A 27,055-nucleotide genomic window follows, 5' to 3' on the forward strand; every position below is an offset into this window, starting at 1 on the left:
CATATCTTCTTTTAGCTTTTCTAATTTCTTTCTTAAGATTCTTTTTACATTCTTTATACTCCTCAAGCACCTCATTTACTCCATGCTGCCTATAACTATTGTAGATATCCCTCTTTTTCCGAACCAAGTGTCCAATTTCCCTTGAAAACCATGGCTCTTTACAATTTTTACGATTTCCTTTCAACCGAACAGGGACATAAAGATTCTGTACTCTTAAAATTTCACCTTTGAATGTACTCCATTTCTCTTCCACATCTTTCCCATAAAACAAACTGTCCCAATTTACTCCTTTTAAATCCTTTCGCATCTCCTCAAAGTTAGCCTTTCTCCAATCAAAAATCTCAACCCTAGGTCCAGTTTTGTCCCTCTCCATAATTATATTGAAACTAATGGTATTGTGATCACTGGACCCGAACTGTTCCCCAACGCATACCTCTGCCACCTGACCCATCTCATTTCCTAACAGGAGGTCCAGTACCGCCCCTTCTCTAGTAGGTACTTCTATGTATTGTTGCAAAAAACTATCCTGCACACATTTTACAAACTCCAACCCATCCAGCCCATTTACAGAATGTGTTTCCCAGTCTATGTGTGGAAAATTGAAATCTCCCACAATCACTCCACTTATCCCGAATTCCATAATTATTTACATCGCATAAATTGACCATTTCGGCGGGTTTTAACGGGCCCGCTACGCTGGAAACAATGGTCAGTGCTGACCTGCACTTCATCGCGTGTACTCCACTTGGCGTAGCGTAGCAACAGTACGGGTCATGGGTCGTGACCCGACTGCCGTGCAACCTCCCTATGCACCGGTCTCATTAGCTGCCTAATGAAACCACAGAACTGAGTGAAAGGTCTGGCTCTTTCACCCTCTTTTTCCTGGTTCGAAGCCAACAGCCAGTGGGCCGACGCTCTGCAGAGCTTCCTCTGCACAGGAGGACGGCGGCATTGGGCTTGTGCTTCATCCTCCCGCCGGGCTCCCCGGGACAGGCCACAGGTGGCCTGAGCGACCAGCGGCAGTTTTAGTCGGTGACCTGCCGTTCCCCACGATCTGCCGCCGCTGAACACCCACCCACACACACAATCACTCACCCACACACACAATCACTCACCCACACACACAATCTCTCAGTCACCCCTCCACCCACCGGCCGGTGAAGTGTGAGCAGCAAAGATCTTAGAGCCGCTATAAGATCTTTGGTGAGCAGGGTGATGCAGAGTCGCACCCGGCGCGCTGTGTCCCGGCCCCGTCGCCCTGGCAACGCCGCGCAGCGCGGGGGCTGCTGGGAGTTTGGGGGTGAACACGGGAACCTTCCCAGAGAGCATGAGCGCCGGAGCATGCGCAGTGCATCAAGCCGAGGTGAGTTTCTGGTCAATGCTGTAAAATGAGGTGCAATGTGTATTAGTAGCGGTTCAGCAGGTAAATTGAGTGAGGTTTGCCTTTGTAGCACGATGCACCAGTCCGAAGAATGGTCCTGACCTGAAACGTTGCCCCTCCCCCCCCCCCGCGGACTCCAATGATAGACACAAAACGCTGGAGTAACTCAGCGGGACAGGCAGCATCTCTGGAGAGAAGGAATGGGTGACGTTTCGGGGCGAGACCCTTCTTCGGGCTTCAAATGGGTTTTTTTGTAAACCAGTATCTGCAGTTCTTGTAGTTCAATTTAGTTTCCTAATAGTGACCTGACGGGTAGCAGGTGAAGAAGAATTTTGGCATGTTGGCTTTCATCAGTCAGGGAATTGTGAATGGTGTAAGAATGGAGAACTGCAGATGTTGGTTTATACAAAGAAAGACATAAAATGCTGGAGTAACTGGGCGGGTCAGGCAGCATAAGTTCATAAATTCCAGGTGCAGAAGTAGGCCATTCGGCCAATCAAGTTTACTCCACCATTTAATCATAGCTCATTCATCTATCCCTCTCAACCCCATCCTTCTGCCTTCTCCAATAACCCTTGACACCCTCACAAATCAATAATCTGTCAATCTCCATTGACCTAAAAAACATACAACCCACACACACTCACCCTCACTCACAATAAACATTCACCCACTTACATACCCACACTCAATCATCCATTCGCCCATACATCCTTGGGTTGTAAGCAACCCAAGTGAAATATGAGGTGCTGTTCCTCCAGTTTGTGTGTGGCCTCACTCTGGCAATGGAGGAGACCCAGGACAATAAGCTCAGTATGGGAAGAAGTTGAAATGGTTAGCACCTGGGAAATCCAATAGGCCTTGGCGGACCGAGCATGTATTCAGCGAAACAGTCGCTGAGTCTACACTTGGTCTTGCCAATGTACAGGAGCGCATATCAGGAACAACGGGTTGCAGTAGATTAGGTGCATGAGTTAGAGGAGGTGCATGTATTGTTTTTGCTGGAGTGTTGGAGGGTGAGGGGAGACCTGATAGAAGTATATAAAATTATGATAGGCATAGATAGGGTAGACAATCAGAACATTTTTCCCAGGATGGAAATGTGAAAGACTAGAAGACATAGATTTAAGGTCATTGGACAAAAATTTAAAAGAGATGAGCAGGCCAAGTTATTTTACACAGGCCTGGAATGGCTATTAGTGGTGATAGTGGAGGCCGGCATGAGGGTGGCATTTAAGAGACATTTGGACACTTTAAATATGCAGGGAATAAAGTGATGTGGACCACATGCAGCTGAGGAGATTAGTTTAACTTGGCATCATGTTCAGCACAAACAGGTCCTGGCAATGTCCTCATAAATATGTTTTATGTGTTATGTGCTCTGTTTACTAAAACTCCCGTGAAAGGAAACCATGTTTCTCCCGATTTATGTTGTATAATTCAGATAATTCCCAATCCCATCTTCATGTTGTATAATTCAGTTAATTCTTCCACAATCCTTTGGTGTTAGGTGAGTAGATTCGCATGTTTTGCTTCTTGCAGCCATTATAAAGATCTGTACACCCTCTAGCATTGCAAATATTTTGGATTAAAACAATGTGTTTTACCTAATGTGTTCACTCTTGTAACTCTTACACTATATAACGTTCTTATTTATTATGAATGTGAAAGACTGCTCAGATGTTTAAACAGTCCGTTTGTTGGGTCATTGGCAACTTGATTTGGAGGCCAAGTCACTTCAGGACCTACAGAGAATTTCAGAAGATGAAGCCAGTCATGACCACAGACAGGCAAACATCCAGACTTTTGTTGAACCATTACAATAATAATGGACCAAATAAACTACAGTTGGCAAGGCATTGTCATTATTTGAACGAGCTACTACAGCTGGAAGCTGTGAGGAAATACATTGAGACCTTGAAAGAAGAATACAAACAAATTAACATTGGAGTGAATTACATCCAGTTGGCTCCACTTATACCTCTGTTGGAGGAGATGCAGTCATCAGAAAAAGATTTACTGGAGTTGGAATCGATGTATAAAAGTAAACAAAGTTTCATTTTTATATTTGACATTAAAATTGCATGTTTTTTCTCCTTAGAATATGGAAAAAATAGCATGGGTATAGGCCCTGCAGCCTGTAGTGTTTGAGCCAAAAATGACTATGATAAACTAATCTCATCTTCCTGCACATGAACAATATCTCTCCATTCCCTGCATTTCTAAAAGCTTCATGAATGCCACTATCATGTTTGCCTTCATCACTACCCCTGGCAGCGTTCCAGGTACTCACCAACCGCTCCTTATAGCTGTTACCCCCTAATCCGGGCAGCATTCTAGTAAACATCTTTTATACCCTCTCCAAAGTCATTGACATTGGCTGACCAGAATGGCAGGCAATAGTCCAAATGTGACTTAACAAATGTCCGTTAAAGCTGCATCATGACTTCCTGACCCTTACACAATGCCCTCCATAATGTTTGGGACAAAGACCCATCATTTATTTATTTGCCTTTGTACTCCACAATTTGAGATTTGTAATAGAAAAAAAGTCAGATTTTAATAAAGGTCATTTTTATACATTTTGGTTTCACCATGTAGAGATTACAGCAGTGTTTATACATGGTCCCTCCATTTCAGGGAACCATAATGTTTGGGACACAGCAATGTCATGTAAATGAATGTAATGTTTAATATTTTGTTGCATTTCCTTTGCATGCAATGACTGCTTGAAGTCTGTGATTCATGGACATCACCAGTTGCTGGGTGTCTTTGGTGATGCTCTGCCAGGCATGTAGTGCAGCCATCTTTAGCTTATCTTGTTTTGGTGGCTAGTCCTCTTCATTTTTCTCTTCAGCGTATAAAAGGCATGTCCAATTGGGTTCAGATCAGGTGATTGACTTGGCCACTCAAGAATTGACCATTTTTTAGCTTTGAAATACTCCTTTGTAGCTTTAGCAGTATGTTTGGGATCATTATTTATTTTACTTTTCTTTTTCATCGGTTGGAGCTGCATACTAAATCTCGTTGCACTGACGTGCAATGACAATAAAAGATATTATTATTATTGCCTTGCTGTAGAATGAACCACCGGCCAATGAGTTTTGAGGCATTTGGTTGAACTTGAGCAGATAGGATGTGTCTATACACTTCAGAATTCATTATGCTGCTACCATCAGCAGTTGTATCATCAATGAAGGTAAGTGAGCTAATACCTTCAGCAGCCATACATGCCCAGGCCATGACACCCCCACCACCATATTTCTCAGATGAGATGGTATGCTTTGGATCTTGGGCAGTTCTTTTTCTCCTCCATTGCTTTTGCCATCACTCTGATACAAGTTAATCTTCGTCTCATCTGTCCACAAGACCTTTTTTTCCAGAACTGTGGTTGCTTTTTTGAGTACTTCTTGTCAAACTGTAACCTGGCCATCCTATTTTTGCGGCTAACCAGTGGTTTGCATCTTGCAGTGTAGCCTCTGTATATCTGTTCATGAAGTCTTCTGCAGACAGAGGTCATTGACAAATCCATACCTGACTCCTGAAGAGTGTTTCTGATCTGTCAGACAGGTGTTTGGGGATTTTTCTATATTATAGAGAGAATTCTTCTGTCATTGTGGAGGTCTTCCTTGGCCTGCCAGTCCCTTTGCAATTAGTAAGCTCACCAGTGCGCTCTTTCTTCTTAATGATGTTCCAAACAATTGATTTTGGTAAACCTAAGGTTTGGCTGATGTCTCAAACAGTTTTATTCTTGTTTCTTAGTATCATAATGGCTTCTCTGACTTTCATTGGCACAACTTTGGTCCTCATGTTGATAAACAGCAATAAAGTTTCCAAAGGTGATGGAAGGACTGGAGGAAAGACTAAGTGCTGAGAGGTCTCTTATACCTGCATTAAGGAGGCAATTAGAAAGACCTGTGAAGCCATGTGTCCCAAACATTATGGTGTCCTGAAATGGGGGGACTATGTATAAACACAGCTGTAATTTCTACATGGTGAAACCAAAATGTATAAAAACACCCTTTAATAAAATCTGACAATGTGCACTTTAACCACATGTGATTTTTTTTCTTTTAATTGTGGAATACTGAGGCAAATAAATAAATAAATGATAACCAAACATTATGGATGGCCATCATTTCTCCCAAACATTATTGCGGGCACTGTAGTTATTACCCTGACTAATGAAAGCAAGCATACCTTCTTAACCACTCTATCTACTTGTGTTGCCATTTTCAGGGTACCATGAAACCCCTTCATGCTGATGTCCCAGATATGTAGTTTAGCTGTCTACCAGAGAAATTGCTAGTTTAGACAATGAAAACAAATCTAGTTTTAGTTTTTAACAATTGTTTGTTTTAGTTTCATAAACATTTCCTTTTTAGGTGTGAAAGGCAGAGCTGACCAGGAACTAATACAGTTGGTGTTTGAAGAACGTCAGCAGCTCCATAAAAACATTGAAGTGTTGCAGGGGAAGGTGAGTTCAAAAACGTAGCTTGAAAGGTCTTCATAAATGGTACAGTTAGCTTATGGTGTGTTAGCATTTATACTTTTCATGCTTCACTCTCTACATCTTCAGCTTCTTCACACACTGGTACAAAGAGATGAACATGACAAAAGTAACGTGATTCTTGAGGTGACAGCCGGAAGAACTACAGGAGGTGAGAATTTACACAAGACAATCACCATTATATATTAGAACACAGAACATAAAACAGTACAGCAGTTTTCAGCCTACAATGTCTGTGCTGAACATCATGCCAAGACCAAATCTTATCTCTTGCACACAGTCCATACCGCTCCATTCCCTGCATATCCATACGTTTATCCAAAAATCTCGTAAACGCCACTATCATATCCACCTCAACCACCTCTTTTAAAAAAAACTCAAACAAGTTAGTAAAACACAACCTGCAGCGTACAAAGCCATGTTGAGTGTCCCTAATTAACCCATTCTCTTCCAAATGGGAGTAAGTCCCATCCCGATGAATGAATGAATGAATGAATAAGTTTATTGGCCAAGTATTCACATACAAGGAATTTGCCTTGGTGCTCCGCCCGCAAGTGACAACATGGCATACAGTGACAGTTAAGAATAATACATAAAACATTAATAATAAAACATTATTGATTAAACATGTGAATTAAATAAAATACCAGAGAACAAGGAGGCTACAGATTTTTTGGTTATTGAGTAGAGCTACTACTCGTGGAAACTCGATGAATCCTCTGCTGTCGCTTCCCAACCATTGGCGTGTGGCTCACCAGCCTATAATTCCCTGGTTCCTCACTTTATACATAAAGGACAACATTAGCTACTCTGCAGTCCTCTGGGATCTCACCTGTGGCTAGAGTAGATGCAAAATTATTTGTCAAAGCTCCCTCAGGCTCTTTTGACCTTCTCAATAACCTGGGATAGATCCCATAAGGTCCTGTGGATTTATCCATTTAATGCTCTTCAACACCTCCTTAATCTCACACTGCCCTTGCATATTAGTTTTCTCCACACTGATCTCGCTGTCCTCCATGTCCTCCTTCTTGGTGAAAACTGGTGCAAATTATTTGTTTAGTACCTCAATATATTGTTGCTTGAGACACTTTTATCGGGTCAGGAGCTGAATCTCATGATTGGCAGCATTCATCATGGAGGGAGATGGTTGGGATACAGCTGGTGATGTCAAAAGAAATTGTCCAGAGTTCACCCTGCTGACTGATGCTTACTGTCTCCTCGATGGCCTTGTATACGAAAGGCAGGATAGACCCCAAATTTCATTATTTGGTAAGTTTCAATGAGGTCACCACTCCCTATCCTTCTAAACTACAGCAAGTGCAGGTTCAGACCTATCAATCGCTCATCATATATTAACCCAATCATCCCTGGAATAATTCTTGTAAACCTCCTTTGGACCCTCTGCAACCCCAGCACACCCCTCCTCGGATATGGGGCCCAAAACTGCTCACAATACTCCAAATGCGGTGTGACCAGTACCTTATTATGCCTCAACATTACATCCCTGCTTTTATACTCTAGTCGTCTCAAAATGAATACTAACATTGCATTTACCTTCCTTACTACTGATTCAACCTGCACATGAACCTTCTGAGAATCCTTTTGGTACTCTCAAGTCTCTTTGCACCTCCGATTTCTGAATCCTCTCCCCATTTAGAAAATAGACTATGCCTTTATTCCTACTACCAAAGTGCATGACCACACATTTTGCTATGCTGTATTCTATCTGCCACTTTGCCCACTCTCCCAACCTGTTCAAGTCTTTCTGCAGACTCCTTGCTTCTTCTACACTACCTGCCCCTCCACTTGTCTGTGTATCATCTGCAAACTTGGTCACAAAACCATCAATTCAATCATAAAAATCATTAATATACAACGTGAAAAGAAGTGGTCCCACATTGACCCTTACACTAGTCACTGGCAGCCAACCAGAGAAAGCCCCCTATATTCCCACCTTTTGCCATCTGCCATTCAGCCAATCTTCTGTCAATGCAAGTATCTTCCCTCTAGACACAAAATGATGGAGTAACACAGTGAGGCAGGCAGCATCTGGAGAGAAGGAATGGGTGACGTTTTGGGTCGAGACCCTTCTTCAGACTGATATCAGGGGAGTGGATTGGACAAAGATAGAATATAGTCGGAGACAGTAAGACTGGTGGGAGAACTGGGAATGGTTAGGGAATAGAGAGGGAAAGCAAGGGCTATTTAAAGTTAGAGAAGTCAAAGTTCATACCGCTGGGGTGTAAATTACCAAAGCAAAATATGAGGTGCTGTTCCTCCAATTTGCGTTGGGCCTCACTCTGACAATGGAGGAGGCCCAGTACAGAAAGGTCAGATTGGGAATGGGAGGGGGAGTTGAAATGCTAAGCAACCGGGAGATCAGGTAGGTTCAGACGGACTGAGCGGAGGTGTTCAGTGAAATGATCGGCAAGCCTGTGCTTGGTCTCACCGATGTAAAGAAGTTGACACCTGGAACAGTGAGTACAGTAGATGAAATTGGAGAAGGTGCAAGTGAACCTCTGCCTCACCTGGAAAGACTGTTTGGGTCCTCGGATGGAGTCGAGGGGGGAGGTAAAGGGACAGGTGTTGCATCTCCTGCGGTTGCAGGGGAAAGTACCTGGGGAGGGGGTGGTTTGGGTGGGAAGGGACGAGTTAACCAGGGAGTTGTGGAGGGAACGGTCTCTGCGGAAAGCAGAAAGGGGTGGAGATGGGAAGATGTGGCCAGTGGTGGGATCCCGTTGGAGGTGGCGAAAATGTTGGAGGATTATATGCTGAATGCGATGGCTGATGGGGTGGAAGGTGAGGACAAGGGGGACTCTGTCCTTGTTACGAATGGGGGGAGGGGGAGCAAGAGCGGATCTGCGGGTTACGAGGAAACCCTACTGAGAGCCTCATCTATAATGGAAGAGGGAAATACCCATTTCCTAAAGTCCTTACAGGGCCAGAGACCCGGGTTTGATCCTGACTACGGGTGCTTGTTTGTACGTTCTCCCTGTGACCTGCGTGGGCTTTCTCTGGGATCTCCGGTGTCCTCCCACACTCAAAGACGTACAGGTTTGTAGGTTAATTGGCTTGGTATAAGTGTAAATAGTCCAAGTGCGTGTAGGATAGTGTAGGTATGCGGGGATCGCTGGTCGGTGCAGACTCGGTGGGCCGAAGGGCCTGTTTCCGCATTGTATTAAAAAAATTAAAACTAAAATTACCTTGGGCTGTGTGTATGGTTATTGTCGGGTTAATGGTAAAGTCTATGGATCGGTGGTCTTGTAACTTGCCTCTTGCTATGTCTTTCACTCATGACAGCAGCTCTAGTGCACAGTTATCAGGGTTAACTCAGGTCCAGGGTTACTGAGAGGAAAGTCAAAAACTTTCTAATCTGATTTCTGCCCATTTGTGTGTGTGTGCACGTGGATTTCTTGGGTGAGTGGAGCAGGCTTGGCAGTGATAACCTCCACCTGAGCAGTAAACAAACTGTTTTGATCACTCCTCTTTGTGTAAATGCTTGAGGCATTTCACAAGCTTGAAGCTTGTGTAAATCCATTAGACCAAGTGGGACCCCTTGGGCCCCGTTCCACCAAAGCAATATTCCACCATTCACTCATAGCCGCTAACTTCAGAGACGCTTTGATGTTTTTAAAGTTTAAAAAGGCAATAACATGTGAACACATCTCACTCTCCCTCTTCAGTCCCCTATTCCCCTCCTCCATTATCCTCCCTCTCCCCACCCTGCTCTGCTTCCTTCCCTCACCCCTCCCCTCCTCTTCTTTCCCCTCTCCTTCTCCCCTCCCCCACTCCCTCCCTCACCTCTCCCTCCCTTTTCCTCTACCCTCAGTCACTCACTCACTCCCTCCCTCCATAACCCCTCTCCCATCCTCCTCTCCCTCTATCCCCCTGCTCCCCCACTCCTCACCTTTCCCCTACCCCCCCCCCCACTCTCCTCACTGCCCTCCTCTCCCTCTATCCCCCACTCCTCTCCCTATATCCCCCCTCCTTCCCCACACTCCCTCCTCACCTCCTCCACTTTCCCCAACCTCTCCCCTCCCTATCCCCCTCCTCTCCCTCTATCCCCCTGCTCTTCCACTCCTCAACTCCCCCCGACCCCCCCCCCCCCCCCTCCCACAATGAAAATCTTGGGGTTTTTTAAGTGAAATTCTCAATGAAAATTGTGTTTTTTCTTTAAAATAATCTAAACACAATGTTAGCTGTTAGCTAAAGCGGACAAATTTGATTAAAACAGTTTGTTTTTTTAAATCGTGGTTTTTTATGTAAATGAGATTTGGGATCCCATTGTGACATAATTGTGACGTCGAACGCGGCTGATGGGCAGGGCAAGTGGAAAAGTGGTTTAAAAAATGATTTTTGTAAAGTTTAAAATGTCAATAACTTGTAAAATATACCATCAATCGGAACGAAACTGGCTTCATTTACATCGCAGGACAGTGAGTAAGGTGGGCCAAAAATTGTAGCACTATCGTGTACCGTTTTGGTGGGGTTTTGGGATCTCACCCGCACGCATACAAACAAACAAACAAGATGAGAGTTTTAGTAATATATAGATAGATGGAATCAAAAAGATGACAAAATCAGGAAGAACAACAGTGGTGTTCTCAGGCATTGCTTCATTGAATTTTCTTGTTCTTCTCAGGTGATATATGCCAGCAGTTTACAAGGGAGATTTATGATATGTACAAGAATTATGCAGAGTACAAGAACTGGAAATTTGAAGTACTTAACTACACGCCTGCTGACTATGGTAAACTGATTTCCTTTGATTATAATAAAATGGTAGGCATGAGTGAAGTTGACAGTGATTCCTGCGGGGTGGAAGCTAGATATTGAGATAATTTAGTTAGATAACAAACCTAAAAGTAAATATAAATAAAATAATATACTGAGCACACTAGTGATGACTGATTTTGTACCTCCATCAACCTGGCCTCAAAACACCAGCATCAATGGAAACATTTCCAGTCGATAATAAATGTCGATTCAGCTCTTCTCAAATGGCATCTCACAACCTATCAACTCTCTCTCTCTCTCTCTCTCTCTCTCTCATATATCTATCTGTCCCTCACTCTCCTGCTGTCTTTTTGGAGGTCTGGAGTTCATCCCTCGCAAAGACGTCTTCGGTTAATACCTTGGCCATGTGCTCCGCCAACCTCGCCAAATTCATACTCCTTCTCAGATTGATATTGGCATTTTCTCATCACATGCACCATTTGATGGTCTCAGCAAAATCTATGACTCAGTTTCTTCTGGTCTTGGGCAGAGTTGTGGCCTGACTAAACTGCAAGGCTGTAGACGTTGATAAGAGTCGTTGGATTCGTGCTGAACTTCCTTAGTCTTTTGAGGGAGCATATACTCTCTCACTACTGTAGTCGTGGACTACTTCATTAATATTGCATTGATGCATTCTCTTTTACCTACTTCCCAGTCTTGCCTCAGGATTTTACACCATGGATATTGAATTCCTTGGTATAGACCTTCTTTTAACCATGTGTGTAATACAGGTGATCGGGTAACATAAATTCTCTTTATGGAATTAATAAATCACTAGACTAAGTGGGACCGATTGGGTCCCTGTCACACGGGAGGCCTGGTCCCCCAACACAACTCTCACACATAGCCCCAAACTCGCAGGCGCAGCTAGAGAGGGAGTGGGGTAGAGAGAGAGGGACACAGAGGCACAGAGAGGGACACAGAGGGTGGGGGGGCGAGAGGGAGTGTGAGGGGGCAGAGAGGGAGGGGGTAGAGTTTGAGGGGTGGGGGGGGCGCATCATCAGTGGGGAGGGCTGGTTCCCGAACGCAATACTCCCTCGCTGCCGGCTCCAGGCAGGGCCCGAGAACGGGGGGAGTGGTCGGGGGCGGTGACGTCACTCGCAGCGCGAGCAAGAAGACAGCGAGGTTTTTTTCAAAGTTCTTTCAGATTTGTGAACACCAGGGCTGGGCTTGCGAGCGGCGCGGCCGGGCGACGTCACTCGCAGCGCGTGAACACAGCGTGCAGCCATTGTGACGTCATCACGTCATCAGCCAAAGCCAGCAGTTTTATTTTCTAAATTATTTCAGATTTGTGAACATTTTGATTAATAACTCGAGAAATAATGCATGAAATTATTGTTTGGGGGAGAGGAGGAGGGGGGGAGAGAAGGAGGGGGAGAGAGCAGGAGGGGGAGAGAGCAGGAGGGGGAGAGAGCAGGAGTCCCAGCTCCCACTGTCTCCCCTGCCATTTAGAGCTCCGGCTTCTGTATCTACCCATCACTCCCGACTCGCAAGGTGGACGGCAGTAGCTTTATCCGCTCCGCGCTCGACCACCGCCACCTGCCTCTCCCGATACTCTGTCCAGTCGGCCTCTTCCCCCAACCCCCCTCCTCCTCCACCCCCAGATTGGCTGACAAACACCACCTTGGAAGCACCAACAGGTGAGAGTGGAGGAAGGCCCACGGTAACCACGCCTAATTTTAAAGTGAAGCGACACAAAGTGCTAGTGTCCGTTATTGCCGATGACTGCAGATGATGGTTAATCGGTTCAACCTGTATATGCTTTTTACTGTTTTTCTTTTAGGAGGATTGCACCACGCCTCAGCATATATTTCAGGGGAGAATGCTTATCGGTTCTTAAGACAGGAAGGTGGAACCCACAGAGTTCAGAGGATTCCTGAAGTAGGCCTGTCATCACGGATGCAACGTATCCACACTGGAACCATGGCTGTTATTGTTCTACCACAGATTGATGAGGTGAGCGGTGACATACTCCTTTGTTTAATATATGAAGACCTGGATGGGGTGGGGGGAAGGGAGGGATGGCTGAGGCCAAATACATAGGAATACAGCAAGAGGCCTCTTACAATATCAGGCTTGTTCCACCATTCAATAAAACTGTATCTGATCTGTGATCTTTCTGTATTCACAATCTTTCCCCATGTCCCCAAATACCTTAGGTTATTAAAGATTTCACTAATCTGTACATAACTAAAACTCTGATCTTGTGCTCTTCCGGTTTGCACAGTTTTTCTATTTGCGCAAAAACGGTACGTGATAGCGCTATGATTTTACATCAGCTCACTCACCGTTCTCCTGTGCTGCGAGTGCACCAAGTTTCGTTCCGATCGGTAGTATATTGTAAAAATTAGCGAGGCTTAAAAATCGCGTGGAGATCGATCTCCTCTCCTGCCAGTCAGCGGCGCGCGAATTGGTCATTACTCCTGTCACTCTCCGGGACGGTCCACCCCTTCCTGTGCCATCGTGTCTTTACTGGAGCTGAGGATGGACAGTGGAGGTCTCCAACCGGACACCATTTTTTGAGGGACCAGAAGCGGCCCCGATTGGAGTTGGAGATGTCGCCGAACGGCAAGCGGAGCGTCTGATCCTGGCGGTGGAGAGCGTCCATCGCCCGCTGTGAGTCCCAAACGCACCGCTTTCGCAACTCAACGCAGCTACAGCCCCTTCCCTTCTGGTCCCCCTCGCTAGCTCCTGCCCCCCTCCCCGTGATAATACCACATGGCTCCTCCCTCATCTTTTCTCCGAGCTCTTCCGCCCCCTCCCCCCCCTAACCACCCCACCACACGCCGGCACGGCCGTTACTGCTGGTGCTTCTGGGCCAGGCCGAGCTGAGGATTCGCGCCGACAGCTGATGCTCCTCCGGGGAACGCAAGAAGGGAGAGGAGCGGCAACCTCGAGATCCTGGGGAGGGAGAGTGGAGGTGGAGAGGGGATAGAGGGAGAGGAGGGGAGTAGAGTTATGGAGGGTGGGAGGGAGTGACTGAGGGTAGGGGAAAGGAGAGGTGAAGGAGGGACTGGGGGACGGTAGGAGGAGAGGGAAAAGAAGAGGGAGGAGGTGAGGAGGGAGGGGAAGGAGGGGGAATAGAGGTAGAGAAGGGGGAAGTAGAGGGGGTGTAGGGAGTGGGGAATAGAGGCAGAGGAGGGCAGTGGGGGAGGTAGGGATGGGGAGGTGAGGAATAGGGGCGAATGGGGGATAGAGAGATATGGGGGGTAGGGAGGGGAGAGGAATTATGGAGGAGGGGGAAAGGAGAGGGAGAGAGAGATGAGGGAAGGATTTGGGGAGGGGAGGAGGAGAGGGAAAGAAGAGTGCGGGTGAAGAGGAGAGGAGCGAGTATAGGGAAGAGGAAATGAGCTGCGCTTGTGCGGTTGGGGACTATGGGTGAGTGGTGGAATATTGCGTTGGGGGACCAAGCCTCCTGTGTGAGAGGGACCCCACGGGTCCACTTAGTCTAGTGTTACTTTAAAAATGAGTAATTGCTGTTTGTTGAAGAGAGATTGTGCAGAGTTTGTATGTTCTCCCTGTGACTGCACAGGTTTTCTCCAGGTCCTCCAGTTTCCTCCCACTTTCCAAAGACGTGTAGGATTGTATGTTAATTGGATTCTGTAAATTGCCTCTAGTGTGGGACGTAGAACTGGTGTTCTTGACTGTGGATAATTCAGTGTTCATACCATTGGGTGACCATCAAGACCCTTCTTCTGACTGGATCTGAAGATTGGTCTCAACCCAAAACGTAACCTATTCCTTTTTCCCCAGAGATGCTGTCTGACCCGCTGAGTTACACCAGTTTTTTGTGTTTATCTTCGGTTTAAACCAGCATCTGCTGTTCCTACACATCTTCTTCACCACACTGTCTATCTGTGTCGCAGGGAACTATGCACATGTATCCTGGATCTCTCTGTCCTGCAACACTCTTTGGGACTTTGCTTTTTACTATGGAAGTACTGCCCTGATTTTACTTCCTGAAAAGGACTTGAACTTGTTATCCTGAAATCCAAACCAACGACAAGTGATCTGTAGTTCCACATGATTGGTACGAGCTGTCTCCAGTCACAATTGTGATGTCCACTCATGCCACTAGTGGATTGTATATCCAATTTGTGTTTCCCCAGCACTATATTTCATAACTCTCAGATGTGTTCTTGTGCTGAAGCAAAGCAAGAATTTCATTGTCCTATCAGGGACACATGACAATAAACGTTCTTGAATCTCTTGAATCTTGTTCAACTAAACACTCCAAAGACATACAGGTATGTAGGTTAATTGGCTTGGTGTTGGTGGAAATTGTCCCTCATGTGTGTAGGATAGTGTTAATGTGTGGGGGTCGGTGAGCTAAAGGGCCTGTTTCCGCGCTGCATAACTAAACTAAACCAAATTTAGTCTTCTAAAATTGTTGTGCAAACTGAATCGTTAGTGCTTGGAAACCTGAAATAGCTAATGATCTGCTCTCTGTATTAGGTAGATATTCAAGTAGATGCCAATGATCTGAGGATTGATACATTTCGTGCCAAAGGAGCTGGGGGACAGCACGTAAATACGACAGACAGTGCAGTGAGAATTGTCCATATTCCAACAAGTGAGTGGATGCATGTTTTCCCATACAACTTGTTTTTTTCTTGCAGAAATGTTTTCCCATCTAAAGCAGAATTCGCACCAAAGCTTTGCAGCTTCTACTTTTGAAAATGGTGACTTTTACTTCGGAAAAATTGAAAGCAAGTTACATTTTAGTAGTGCTGGGGACCTTGCGTCCGGATGGCATTAACATTGAATTCTCCCAATTTTGCTAGTCCTTGCTGTCTCCTCCCACCCTCCCATCCGCCCGCCCTCGGGCTCCTCCTCCTCCCCTTTTCCTTCCTTCTCCCCCCCCCACCCCCCTTCAGTCTGAAGAAGGGTTTCGGCCCGAAACGTCGCCTATTTCCTTCGCTCCATAGATGCTGCTGCACCCGCTGAGTTTCTCCAGCAATTTTGTGTACCTTACATTTTAGTAGTATGTTTGTGGATTCTCATAGGTAAAGATTTATCTCCAAGCCAACAGGATGAGATTCTGAAGTTGCAGTCAAATCTCTGCTACAGATTTAAATTGTGTCAAAATCTAATTGACACTGATATTTACAGAGACAGTTATCCCGTTAATTGCCACCTGATTAGTTTGTCAGTCAGCCAATTTGCTATACTGATAAGGTATGAGAATCGGCATCCAAAGGTTGTAGCCCAGGTCTTGAGAATAGTCCACAATGATTAGGATTTGGTTTGGAGGGGATACAGTTTGTCAGCAAGATTGGAGATGGGGTGTTATACAGAATATGCTAGAAGGTGAGGCCATATAGTCTGGAGGACTCTTCCCTCTAGCTCACTAAGAATATTAAAAGAGGGATCCAGCTCACTATTTTACTGCTAGGCTTCCTGATCCAGGCAAACATTAGCTATATGTGTAAACATTTAATTGTGGTCACCATCTGCCATATTAAAAAATGTGCATGTCAGATAAAAGGAAAACCAGGGACGTTCTCTCTGTTTGATATATTTAATCCACTATCTCTGTCTTTCTTGTCCTATGGGTATAGGTGGGATTAATACAAAGGCATTATGGCCAGGTGCCATAACATTGAGGTCCACTATTTCTCTATGACCCAAGGCATGGGAGATCTTTTTATAGGTCACCTAGCAAATCACTGAACTCATGAAAAGGAGCCTGCTCTGCCATTTAATATGGTCCAGGTTGAATAATCTATCAATATGATTCACACACTCTTAATGCATTTTGCATCTAGAAATCTATTTACTTCTTAAATATGTTCAGCAAATTGGCCTCCTTAGACATCGGCAGTGGAGAATTCCACATGTTCACCAGCCTCCTGAGTGAAGACATTTCTCCTCAACTCAGTCTCAAAAGCCCTGACTGTATCCTGAGACTGTCCCCCAGCCAGAGGCAACATGCTCCCTGCATCCACGCAATGGATTTTTTTCCCATGCCAATGAGATCTCCTCTTGCTCTTCTAAACTCCAGTGAATAGAGGACTAGTGTCAAGATGATGGGTGGCGATCAGTATCATCAACTCTCCATCCCACCGCAGATGCTCCTAATCTGTTGAATTCATCCAGCTGCTTTCCTCTTTTCACTCCATATTCCAACCTTTGCATTCTCGTGTATCCTTTCTCCTGTGCTCTTGGAACTGAATAGGAAAGCCAGTGGAGAGAGCCAGTGAACAAAGCAGATGGAATCTGACTGACTCTTAATCTTTATATTTATAATCTATGAAATAAACAAATGTAATGATTTTTACCAGGTCCATTGCCTCCAATGTTTTAGTCTGCCCCACTGAAAGATTGGAGATGGGCACATTTGTAACACATTTTATCCAATTCAGTCGTCAAGGGGATCCTAATGTTAGACCTATTTTTGTTTTTCGATATCGGGCAGTGCAAATGTATTACTGCACATCAGCCACATACTGTTGTGTTCAGCACCATTGTGGTGAATCTGTGGGATTCTTTGCCACAGAAGGCTGTAGAGGCCAAGTCAGTGGATATTCTTAAGGCAGAGATAGATAGATTTTTGATTAGTACAGGTGTCAGAGGTTATGGGGAGAAGGCAGGAGAATGTGGTGAGGGGGGAGAGATAGATCAGCCATGATTGAATTCTACTCCTGTCACATGACCTTATGACCATTGAACAATTAAAATTTGACCTTAAATTTGTGAACAATGATCACAAAGCAAAATGCTGGAAAGCTGAAATAAAAACAAAATATTTGAAACACTCAGCAAGTCAAGCAGTATCCACTATAATCTTTCCTCATGATTGGGTAATGATATGAATTTTAAAAAGGTTTTTTAAGCTGCAGGGAAAAGGAATAAAGAGCTTTAAATAGAAAGTTGTGGACAAATAATCTTTTTTCTTTGGAATGACTTGCTGCTCTCTAGTTCTGTGGGTTTTGTATTTGGTTAATTGACAGTGATGGAGCTTCCAGGAAGGCATCATGGCATGGAATACACAAGGCCTTAAAAAAACAGCAGGAGTGTCCGTCTGTGCAGACTCTGTAGCTCCCGTAGAAGATTCTTCAACCATCTCACACTGGACTGGACGCAAGTTATCTTTGGTTCTGAGGGGTTGACTGAGAAGACAGATGATCTCCACCCTATCACTGATCTCTGCCCCTTTCTCTTTAACCTAGTTTCTATATGACGAATACATGTTAAAATCTTCTAATGACACATTGTAAGAGTGCTGGTAGATACATTGGAGAAGTTTATGGCAAATAACGTACAGCTTTCTGAATGGTGAAAAGTTGAAAGTAGTTCATGTCCAAAGAAACTGGAGGAAGGGGTGGGAGTTTCATTAAAAATTTAAATTGTTTAAAATTTTCTGGAGCGAGTCGTTCCGGAATCAAAAGGCTTTTGGAATGCTGGCATTTACAACTACAGCATGGAGCAGATGGCAGAGATTTTGCCACTGGTGTGTGCAGCACTGGCTAGATTACATCTGGAATATTATAACCAATTCCAGACACGCTACAGTACTTAAAGATATACTGACCTGGAGCAAGTGCCATTTAGATTTACTGGAAGGACAGTTGGACTTCAAAGGACAACCTGTGAGGAATGAATATAGAAAAGGATTGGTGTTTTTAAGATATTAAACAAATTTATAATACATTGAGAAAATATTTCCCCTATTGTGAAAAGTTGGAAATAGGGATTTAGTCAAAATATTAGTACCAAGCTTCCTCCACGGATGTCACCTTACCTGCTGATTGCTTCCAGCATTTTCAGTTTTTATTTGAAAATATTTTGTTGCATCCAAACTTTTCTAGGTATAACCATAGAATGTCAACAGCACCGATCACAGTTAGAAAATAAAAAGCTGGCCATGCGCACACTGAAAGCAAAATTGTACCAGAGGATTGCAGAACAAAAACAGGAAAAGATGCAGAATACCCGTAAAATGCAGGTGAGAATTCATAAGAATCTATTTCAATCTCGTCTACTTTCAATGTGACCCAGGTTTATCCCTTCCGAAAATCAGGTGGACAAATGGGAAAATTGGTCAGAAGGGCAGCACTTTGGCACAGCTGCTGTCTCTCAGTGCCAAAGAACCAGGTTCAACACAGATCTCGGGTGCCGTCTGTGTGGAGTTTGCAAGTTCTCCATGTGCATTTCCTCTGGGTGCTCCGGTTTCCTCATACAATGCAAAGGCGTGCAGGTTTGTAGGTTAACTGGCCTTTATAAATTGACCCCAGTGTGTAGGGAGTGGACGAGAAAGTTGAATAACATCGAACTAATGTGAATGGGCCACAGGGCCTGTTTCTATGCTGTATCTGTAAACTAAACTAATTGGTGGTTAAAATGTGACTGGTCATCCTTTCCCCTCCCCAGACTTTTTCCAGTCTGTCCATTGTTCCACAACACAAATAGCCTGGCTTACTTAGTTCCTAGCTTTACTCAGTTTGCATTCACACCTATATAATAGCTTTTCGATAAAGTCAATTTATCTCCACTTTTTTACAAATTTTGCTTTGTTTCTGACACCTTCTCTCATACTCTGCTCATTTTCATCGCTACCTGAACTGTTTACTTCAACTTTATAAATGTTCCTAGCTTGAATCATATACCATCTTTTTGCTCACTCCTTAAACTGATTTATATCCCTTTACAGAATGTATCCTCCACACAATTGTTTCCTATCTGCCCACTATAATGTTTGGAACAAAGACCCATTATTTATTAATCACGTGGTTAAGATGCACATTGCCAGATTTTAATAAAGGCCATTTTTATACATTTTGGTTTCACCATGTAGAAATTACAGCTGTGTTTATACATAGTCCCCACATTTCAGGGCACCATAATGTTTGGGACACATGGCTTCACAGGTCTTTGTAATTGCTCAGGTGCGTTTAACTGCCTCCTTAATACAGGTATAAGAGAGCTCTCAGCACCTAGTCTTTCCTCCAGTCTTTGCATCACCTTTGGAAACCTTTATTGCTGTTTATCAACATGAAGACCAAAGTTGTGCCAATGAAAGTCAAAGAGCCATTATGAGACTGAGAAACAAGAATAAAATTGTTTAAGACATCAGCCAAATCTTAAGCTTACCAAAACAAACTGTTTGGAACATCATCAAGAAGAAAGAGAGCACTGGTGAGCTTACTAATCGCAAAGGGACTGGCAGGTCAAGGAAGACATCCATAGCTGATGACAGAAGAATTCTCTCTACAATAAAGAAAAATCCCCAAACGCTTGTCCGACAGATCAGAAACATGCTTCACGAGTCGGGTGTGGATTTGTCAATGACCACTGTCCGCAGAAGACTTCATGAGCAGAAATACAGAGGCTACACTGCAAAATGCAAACCACTGGTTAGCCGCAAAAATCGGATGGCCAGGTTACAGTTTGCCAAGAAATACTTAAAATAGCAACAGTTCTGGAAAAAAGTATTGTGGACAGATGAGACGAAGATTAACTTATATCAGAGTGATGGCAAGAGCAAAGTACGGAGGAGAGAAGGAACTGCCCAAGATCCAAAGCATACCACCTCATCTGTGAAACACAGTGGTGGGGGTGTTATGGCCTGGGCATGTATGGCTGCTGAAGGTACTGGCTTACTTATCTTCATTGATGATACAACTGCTGATGGTAGTAGCATAATGAATTCTGAAGTGTATAGACGCATCCTATCTGCTCAAGTTCAAACAAATGCCTCAAAACTCATTGGTTGGTGGCTCATTCTGCAGCAAGACAATGATCCCAAACATACTGCTAAAACAACAAAGGAGTTTTTCAAAGCTAAAAAATGGTAAATTCTTGAGTGGCCAAGTCAATCACCCGATCTGAATCCAATTGAGCATGCCTTTTATATGCTTGAAAAGAAAACTGAAGGGGACTGGCCCCCAAAACAAGCATAAGCTAAAGATGGCTGCAATACAGGCCTGGCAGAGCATCACCGGAGAAGACACCCAGCAACTGGTGATGTCCATGAATCGCAGACTTCAAGCAGTCATTGCATGCAAAGGATATGCAACAAAATACTAAACATGACTACTTTCATTTACATGACATTGCTGTGTCCCAAACATTATGGTGCCCTGAAATGGAGGGACTATGTATAAACACTGCTGTAATTTCTACATGGTGAAACCAAAATGTATAAAAATGGCCTTTATTAAAATCTGACAATGTGCACTTTAACCACATGAGGTTTTTTTCTATTACAAATCTCAAATTGTGGAGTACAGAGGCAAATAAATAAATGATTGGGTCTTTGTCCCAAACAATATGGAGGGCACTTTACTTAGAATTGATGATGACTTGCATCCACTTCGTCAAGGCACACAGCATCATCAAGGACTACAGCCACCCAGCACGCAGACTGTTCTCCTTGTTACCGTCAGGCAGACGATACAGGAGCATGGGACCACCAGACTTAAGAACAGTTTTTACCATCAGGCTTCTGAACTCATAAACACATTTCACATCATATATCTGCTCACTAGCTTTTTGTTAGCACGTGTGTTTTTTTGGTTGTGTTGATTATCATATTATTGTCTTTTTTACCTTAACAATGTCATTTTTATCTTATTTTATCCAAGTTATATTATTGCTGAGGTGACCAGTTGTCTTGACAAACACATTTCATTGTACCATTGACCCTGTGTTAACCTACATATGACAAATAAAACTGAAACTTGAAACTTGTCATAGTAGCTCTGAAGAGACAAGCCTCTGTGATTTTGCATTAGTTTTGTTACAAGTTCCCATTATTTCTTATTTGAATGTCCACCCAAGTCTCGCCACTGTGAGAGAGTCTATAGACTACTAAACCCACCAGTGTCCTCTATTCCGCGTTCCCTGGATCCACATTACATTTCCTGATCTTTTGAATCATAATCCTTTTATTCTACTGTCCTGGTCCAAACCTTGAAAATCAGTGGTACACAAAAATGCTGGAGAAACTCAGCGGGTGCAGCAGCATCTATGGAGCGAAGGAAATAGTTGCAGTTATCACTACTGTGTTAGATTCTGCCTGCCTCCAAACTATTGGAGACCAATCAGATCTTCCTGTCCCCAGCCCTTTCTGCTTTTTGCAGTCCTCTCTCCATAACCTCTTGGCTCATCACCCAACTCATCTGCTTCCCAGGTACATTTCCCTATAACCACAGGAGATAATAATACCTGTCCCTCTACCTCTCTCATCTCCATTCAGGGACCCCAACAGCCCTTCCAAGTTGGACAGAGGTTCTCTTCCAACCTCGTCTATTACATTCAGTGCTTCCAATGTGGCCTTCTCTACATCAGTGAGACCAAGTATAGACCAAGTGACCATTTCACTAAACATTTGCATTCTGTCCATCAAAGCCTGCTGGAACTGGCAGTTGTCATTTTATGTGCCCTTCCCATTTCCATACTACCTTTTTTGCCTTGGCCTCCTATATTGCTAGAGTGAGGCTACATGCAAACTGAAAGAACACCACTTCGATATGAACCCTACAATATGAACATTGAATTATCCATGTCAATTAACCTTACCGACTCTCCCCTTCCCTTCCTCGTGCATTAACCTTTCTCCCACAATAGTCAACCTTTTCCTTTGCCCTCCACCTTGCGCGCATCACCCATTCCTTATTACTCGGAGTCTCCCACTTGCCTTTTATCTCCCTTCCTCTTCCACCATATGCTCTCCCCTGGCTTCACATTTCACTCCTCTTCCTTATCTAACAACTTTTTGTCTCCATTTTACCTTTAAAACTATGTCCACCAACCACTCTTCTGCCAAACAACCCCCTTCACCTCCAACAGTCAGTTCAAATAGTGAATAATCTGCATATGTCTCACTGTTCCCTGGTTACATTACGAATTCAGGACAATGGGTTTTACACAAAGAAAACAACTGATGTAGAAATCAACTTCAAACTTTGTTTATCATAGGTTGGGACAAGAGCTCAATCTGAAAGAATTCGCACTTATAACTTCACACAGGATAGGATTACGGATCACCGGATCAACTACGTTTTGAGGGACATTAAGGTCAGATATATATGTGACACAAAATGGATATAAGGATTTTTCGGGATTAATTGGAAGTTGTGAATTGGCAGTTTAGTTTGACATTGATACAGTGGTTACATAAAAAACACTAAACATTAAAAATACTTAATGTAAAATTCTTTTGATCACCCTTTTGGACATACTCGTTTCTCCAATGCTTCCCATTCTATGCAGCTTAAAATATGTGTGATTTAAAGCAGAACTGTTTGATAAAAGATCATTGATCTGCATTGCTATTTCTCTCTCCAGAGGCTGCCTGACCTGCCTAGTGTTTCCAGCAGCTGCAGACTTCTTTGCTTTGGCAATAATTGTGATACCTATAACTGAAAGTCAATGAGCTATGGTATCACATGAGAAACTCCAGGATAAATCCTACTTTCCCAGTGATTGAATAAAGCACTCAATCCCTTTCCATGTAACCTTGTATATTATTTCCCTTGAAATGCACACAATTCTCTTTTGAAAGCCTTCATTAATCTGATCCAACAACTGTTATAGGTAATGATCATAAGGCGTCAATCTGCGTAGCAAAGCTGTTCTGGTTTACAACTTTAAGTTGTGATGTCTTGGGTCACATACAAATTGCCAGAGAGAAAGTATTGATAGTTTGAAAGTCTATTAAGGAGAATAATCCCCAGGGCCTGACGAAGTACATCCTAAAATTAACCAAGCTTGCGATGCTAGATGTGTGGAACAGAAGGTGCTGGAGAGACTCAATGGGTCAGGCAACATCTCTGGAGGATGAAGGGCATGTTTATGTGCTGTGCTGCTCCATTACAAAGTGCATTGGATTCTTAATGGGGCTGTCCCACTGTACGAGCCAATACAAGAGCTCTCCTGAGTTTAAAAAAAAATCAAACTCGTGGTAAGCACGTAGAATGTACGTTGCAGGTACGTCGGAGCTCAGGACGTCTCTTAGCGGCTCGTAACGCTAACGGCAGGTACTCGGGAAACGCGGTAAGCTCATGAAGACTCGTGAAGATTTTTCAACATGTTGAAAAATGCCCACGAGAGCCCTGAGTACCGACGAGCGGCCATCACCGTAATTCTCAGAGTTCGAATCAGGGCAAACTCGGAAGAACTCTTGAATTAGCTCGTACAGTGGGACAGCCCCATAACTCAGTTTCCAATTAGCTCCATATATAAACTTCCCATATCTTGTCCCTTGGCTTAATCCCTTTGTATTTTTCTAGGAGGTGCTTTGTGATGGCAGACAACTGGATGAACTGATTAATAAACTTCTAGAGTCAGCAGAAAAGGAAGCTCTTGTAGAGTTCATAGAAACAAGTAATAAAAGAACAGGAGGGAATGAAAGCTGAAATAATCAAACAGGTGGAGTTGTATTCATACCAAACCCGCAATGGAAAATTATTTAATGGCCCATTGTATTCTGACTGAAGTTCAAATGGCCACTGGAGGAAACAAATATGTATTTCAAAATGATCCGGAGCAAAAGTTCTATGAATTCTACAGCTATATGAAGTTAATGATTTACAACCTGAAATATTGAGTCGTGTTTTTTTCCCCTGAGTTACAGCAACTCTCTGCTTGGGTATAGCTGGGCTGGGATTGTGTGGACAGAATAGTAATTTTGCTTGAGACGTAACAAGTAACATGTATGGACATGCCTTTTCAATGTAAAGTAGGCAAAACAGTCTACTTACTCTGCCCAAGAAAAGCATCCAGTAACATGCAGTTGGACAGGAGTTCCATGCTGGTGTAGATATTTACTTTTACTGTACATTTTTCAGAATATAGTCTGAGTGATACCATTATGGAGTGACAGAAACAGTGCATTCAGAAAGCATTCAGACCCCTTCACTTGTTCCACATTTTGTTAAGTTACAGCCTTATTCCAAAATGGATTACATTCATTTTTTTAATCATCAATCTATACACAATACCCCATAAAAGTGAAAACAGGTGTTTGGAAATTTTTGCAAAGTAATTAAAAATAAATAACTGAATTATTGCATTTACATAAGTATCGAGACGCTTTACTGAGTACTTGTTGGGGCACCTTTGGCAGTGATTACAGCCTCAAGTCTTCTTGGGTATGACGCTACAAGCTTGGCACACCTGTATTTGGGTAATTTTCACCCATTTTTCATTGCAGATCCTCTCAAGCTCTGTCAGATTGGATGGGGAGCATCGATGCACAGCTATTTTCAGGTCCCTCCAGAGATAGTTGATTGGGTTAAAGTGCGGGCTCTGGCTGGGCCACTCAAGGACATTCAGATTTGTCACGAAGCAACTCCTGTGTTGTCTTGGCTGTGTCATTGTCCTGTTGGAAGGTGAACCTCTGCCCCAGTCTGAGGTCCTGAATGCTCTGGAGCAGGTTTTCATCAAGTATCTCTCTGTACTTTGCTCCTTTCATCTTTCCCTCGATCCTGACAAGTCTCCCAGTTCCTGCCACTGAAAAACATCCCCACAGCATGATGCTGCCACCACCATGCTTCACCGTGGGTATGGTATTGGCCAGGTGATGAGCGGTGCCTGGTTTCCTCAGACATGACGCTTGACATTCGGGCCAAAGAGTTCAATCTTGGTTTCATCAGACTGTGGCGGCTCCCAAGGGTCGTGCCATCATACTGTCGAACCCCTCGGCACGGGAGTGGTTCAGTCCGGAGGCGGCCCTTAGCCAGAGGGTTTAAAGGCAGGGGTTTGGGTGCCATCTTTCTCTTGTTTGGTCTTCCCTATAACCGGGAGGAACATAATAAAAGGTGCCTCTCAAAACACTGGACTTCGTGCTTCCTTTTGAGACCCACGCACTACAAGACCAGAGAATCTTATGTCAAAGTTCTTCCATTTAAGAATGACGGTGGCCACTGTGCTCTTCAGGACCTGCAATGCTGCAGAAATTGTTTTATACCCTTCCCCAGATCTGTGTCTCGACACAATCCTGTCACGGAGGTCTACGGACAATCCCATCGTCGTCATGGCTTGGTTTTTGCTCTGACAGGCAGTGTTAACTATGGGACCTTATATAGACAGGTGTGCCTTTCCAAAACATGTACAATTAAATTTACCACTGGTGGAATCCAATTAAGTTGGAGAAACATTTCAAGGTTAATCAATGGAAACAGAATGCACCAAAGCTCAATTTTGAGTGTCATAGCAAAGGGTCTGAATATTTATGTAAATGTGATATTTCAGTTATTTCTTTTTATTACTTAGCAACATTTTCTAAACATCTATTTTCCCTTTTTTATTATGGGGTATTGTGTAGATTGATGATAAAAACAATTAAAATAATCAATTTTGGAATAAGGCTGTAACGTGACAAAATGTGCAAAATGTGAAGGGGTCTGAATACTTTGAATGCACTATAGTCTCTTTTTGGAAGAGACCATTACAAACTGAATGAAGTGTTGATGACCATGGAGGGAAACACTAAGTTCCTCTCTTTACCCATTGAAATAAAGCAGGCTTCAAAAGTGTTAAGCAAAACATTAATGATTATGTTTATATTAGGCACGCTTCATCTTAAACTGTTGCATATTGTTTTAAATACGCCACTAAGTTGGAGCGGAGTTGCTCAGTTGGAATTGATGCTGCCTCACAGCAACAGTAACATGGATTTGACCCTGGCCTCTGGTGCTATCCATGAGGAGGTTTCACATTCTCCCCAAGGCTATGTAGCTTCTTCCCACATTGCAAAGAGGTACTAGTTGGTAGGTCAATTGGCCGCTATAAATTGCCCCTGGTGTGTTGGTGAATGATAGAATCTTGGGAGAGTGATGGAAATATGGGATTGTGATGATTAAGATGGATGGGATTCACAATGACTTGGTCATATGGATTCAGAACAGTCTTACTAATAGAAGACACTGGATTGTGGTGGAAGGTCATTCTTCAGGCTGGAGGTCTATGACCAGTGGAGTTCCATAATGATCTTGGTCAGGATTTCTTGTTTGTGATATTTGTAAATGACTTCACAAATGTAGAAGGGCTGGTTAGTAAGTTTTTTGAGAAGATACCAAGATTGCTAGAGTTGCAGACTGGGAGGCTGGAACCTGTCAAAGTATACAGGGGGGTATAGATCAGCTACAAAAATGGGAGTAGTAGTGACAGATGAAGTTTAATCCGAGCAAATGTGATGTGTTGCACTTCCAGAGATCGACTGTAAGGGAACATATACAGATAATGGCTGATATCGTTAATATACAAAAGGGATCTTGGGGTCCAAGTCCATAGCTTCCTGTGGCAACATAACAGGTAGCGTGGTTAAGAAGGCATATGCAGTATGCTTGCCTTCATGGTTCAGGACATTGGGTATAAGAGTCGGGAAGTTATGATGCATGCTGGTTACATTTTCCAAACATAACAGGAAAGTGAATAAATGT

At 43.7% G+C, this 27,055-nt stretch overlaps 1 protein-coding gene across 3 annotated transcripts; it reads left to right on the forward strand.

The window, feature by feature from the left end:
* The first annotated feature begins 1,267 nt into the window (after positions 1-1,267).
* Positions 1,268-24,213, forward strand: mtrf1 (mitochondrial translation release factor 1). 3 transcript variants are annotated; one of them, XM_033032978.1, is made up of 10 exons: positions 1,304-1,363; positions 3,053-3,425; positions 5,767-5,858; positions 5,961-6,042; positions 10,534-10,641; positions 12,451-12,623; positions 15,123-15,240; positions 18,479-18,615; positions 22,590-22,688; positions 23,903-24,213. In XM_033032978.1, the coding sequence occupies exons 1-10, from the start codon at positions 1,328-1,330 to the stop codon at positions 24,026-24,028; spliced, it is 1,344 nt and encodes a 447-aa protein (XP_032888869.1). In that variant the 5' UTR covers positions 1,304-1,327; the 3' UTR covers positions 24,029-24,213. The 3 variants fall into 3 exon arrangements, with proteins under 3 accessions (XP_032888871.1, XP_032888869.1, XP_032888870.1); XM_033032979.1 differs by lacking the exon at positions 1,304-1,363 and adding an exon at positions 1,372-1,423; XM_033032980.1 differs by lacking the exon at positions 3,053-3,425 and having other exon boundaries at positions 1,268-1,363.
* The last annotated feature ends 2,842 nt before the right edge of the window (positions 24,214-27,055 follow it).

The sequence above is a fragment of the Amblyraja radiata genome, chromosome 14, assembly GCF_010909765.2.
Source record: "Amblyraja radiata isolate CabotCenter1 chromosome 14, sAmbRad1.1.pri, whole genome shotgun sequence".
Taxonomy (NCBI): domain Eukaryota; kingdom Metazoa; phylum Chordata; class Chondrichthyes; order Rajiformes; family Rajidae; genus Amblyraja; species Amblyraja radiata.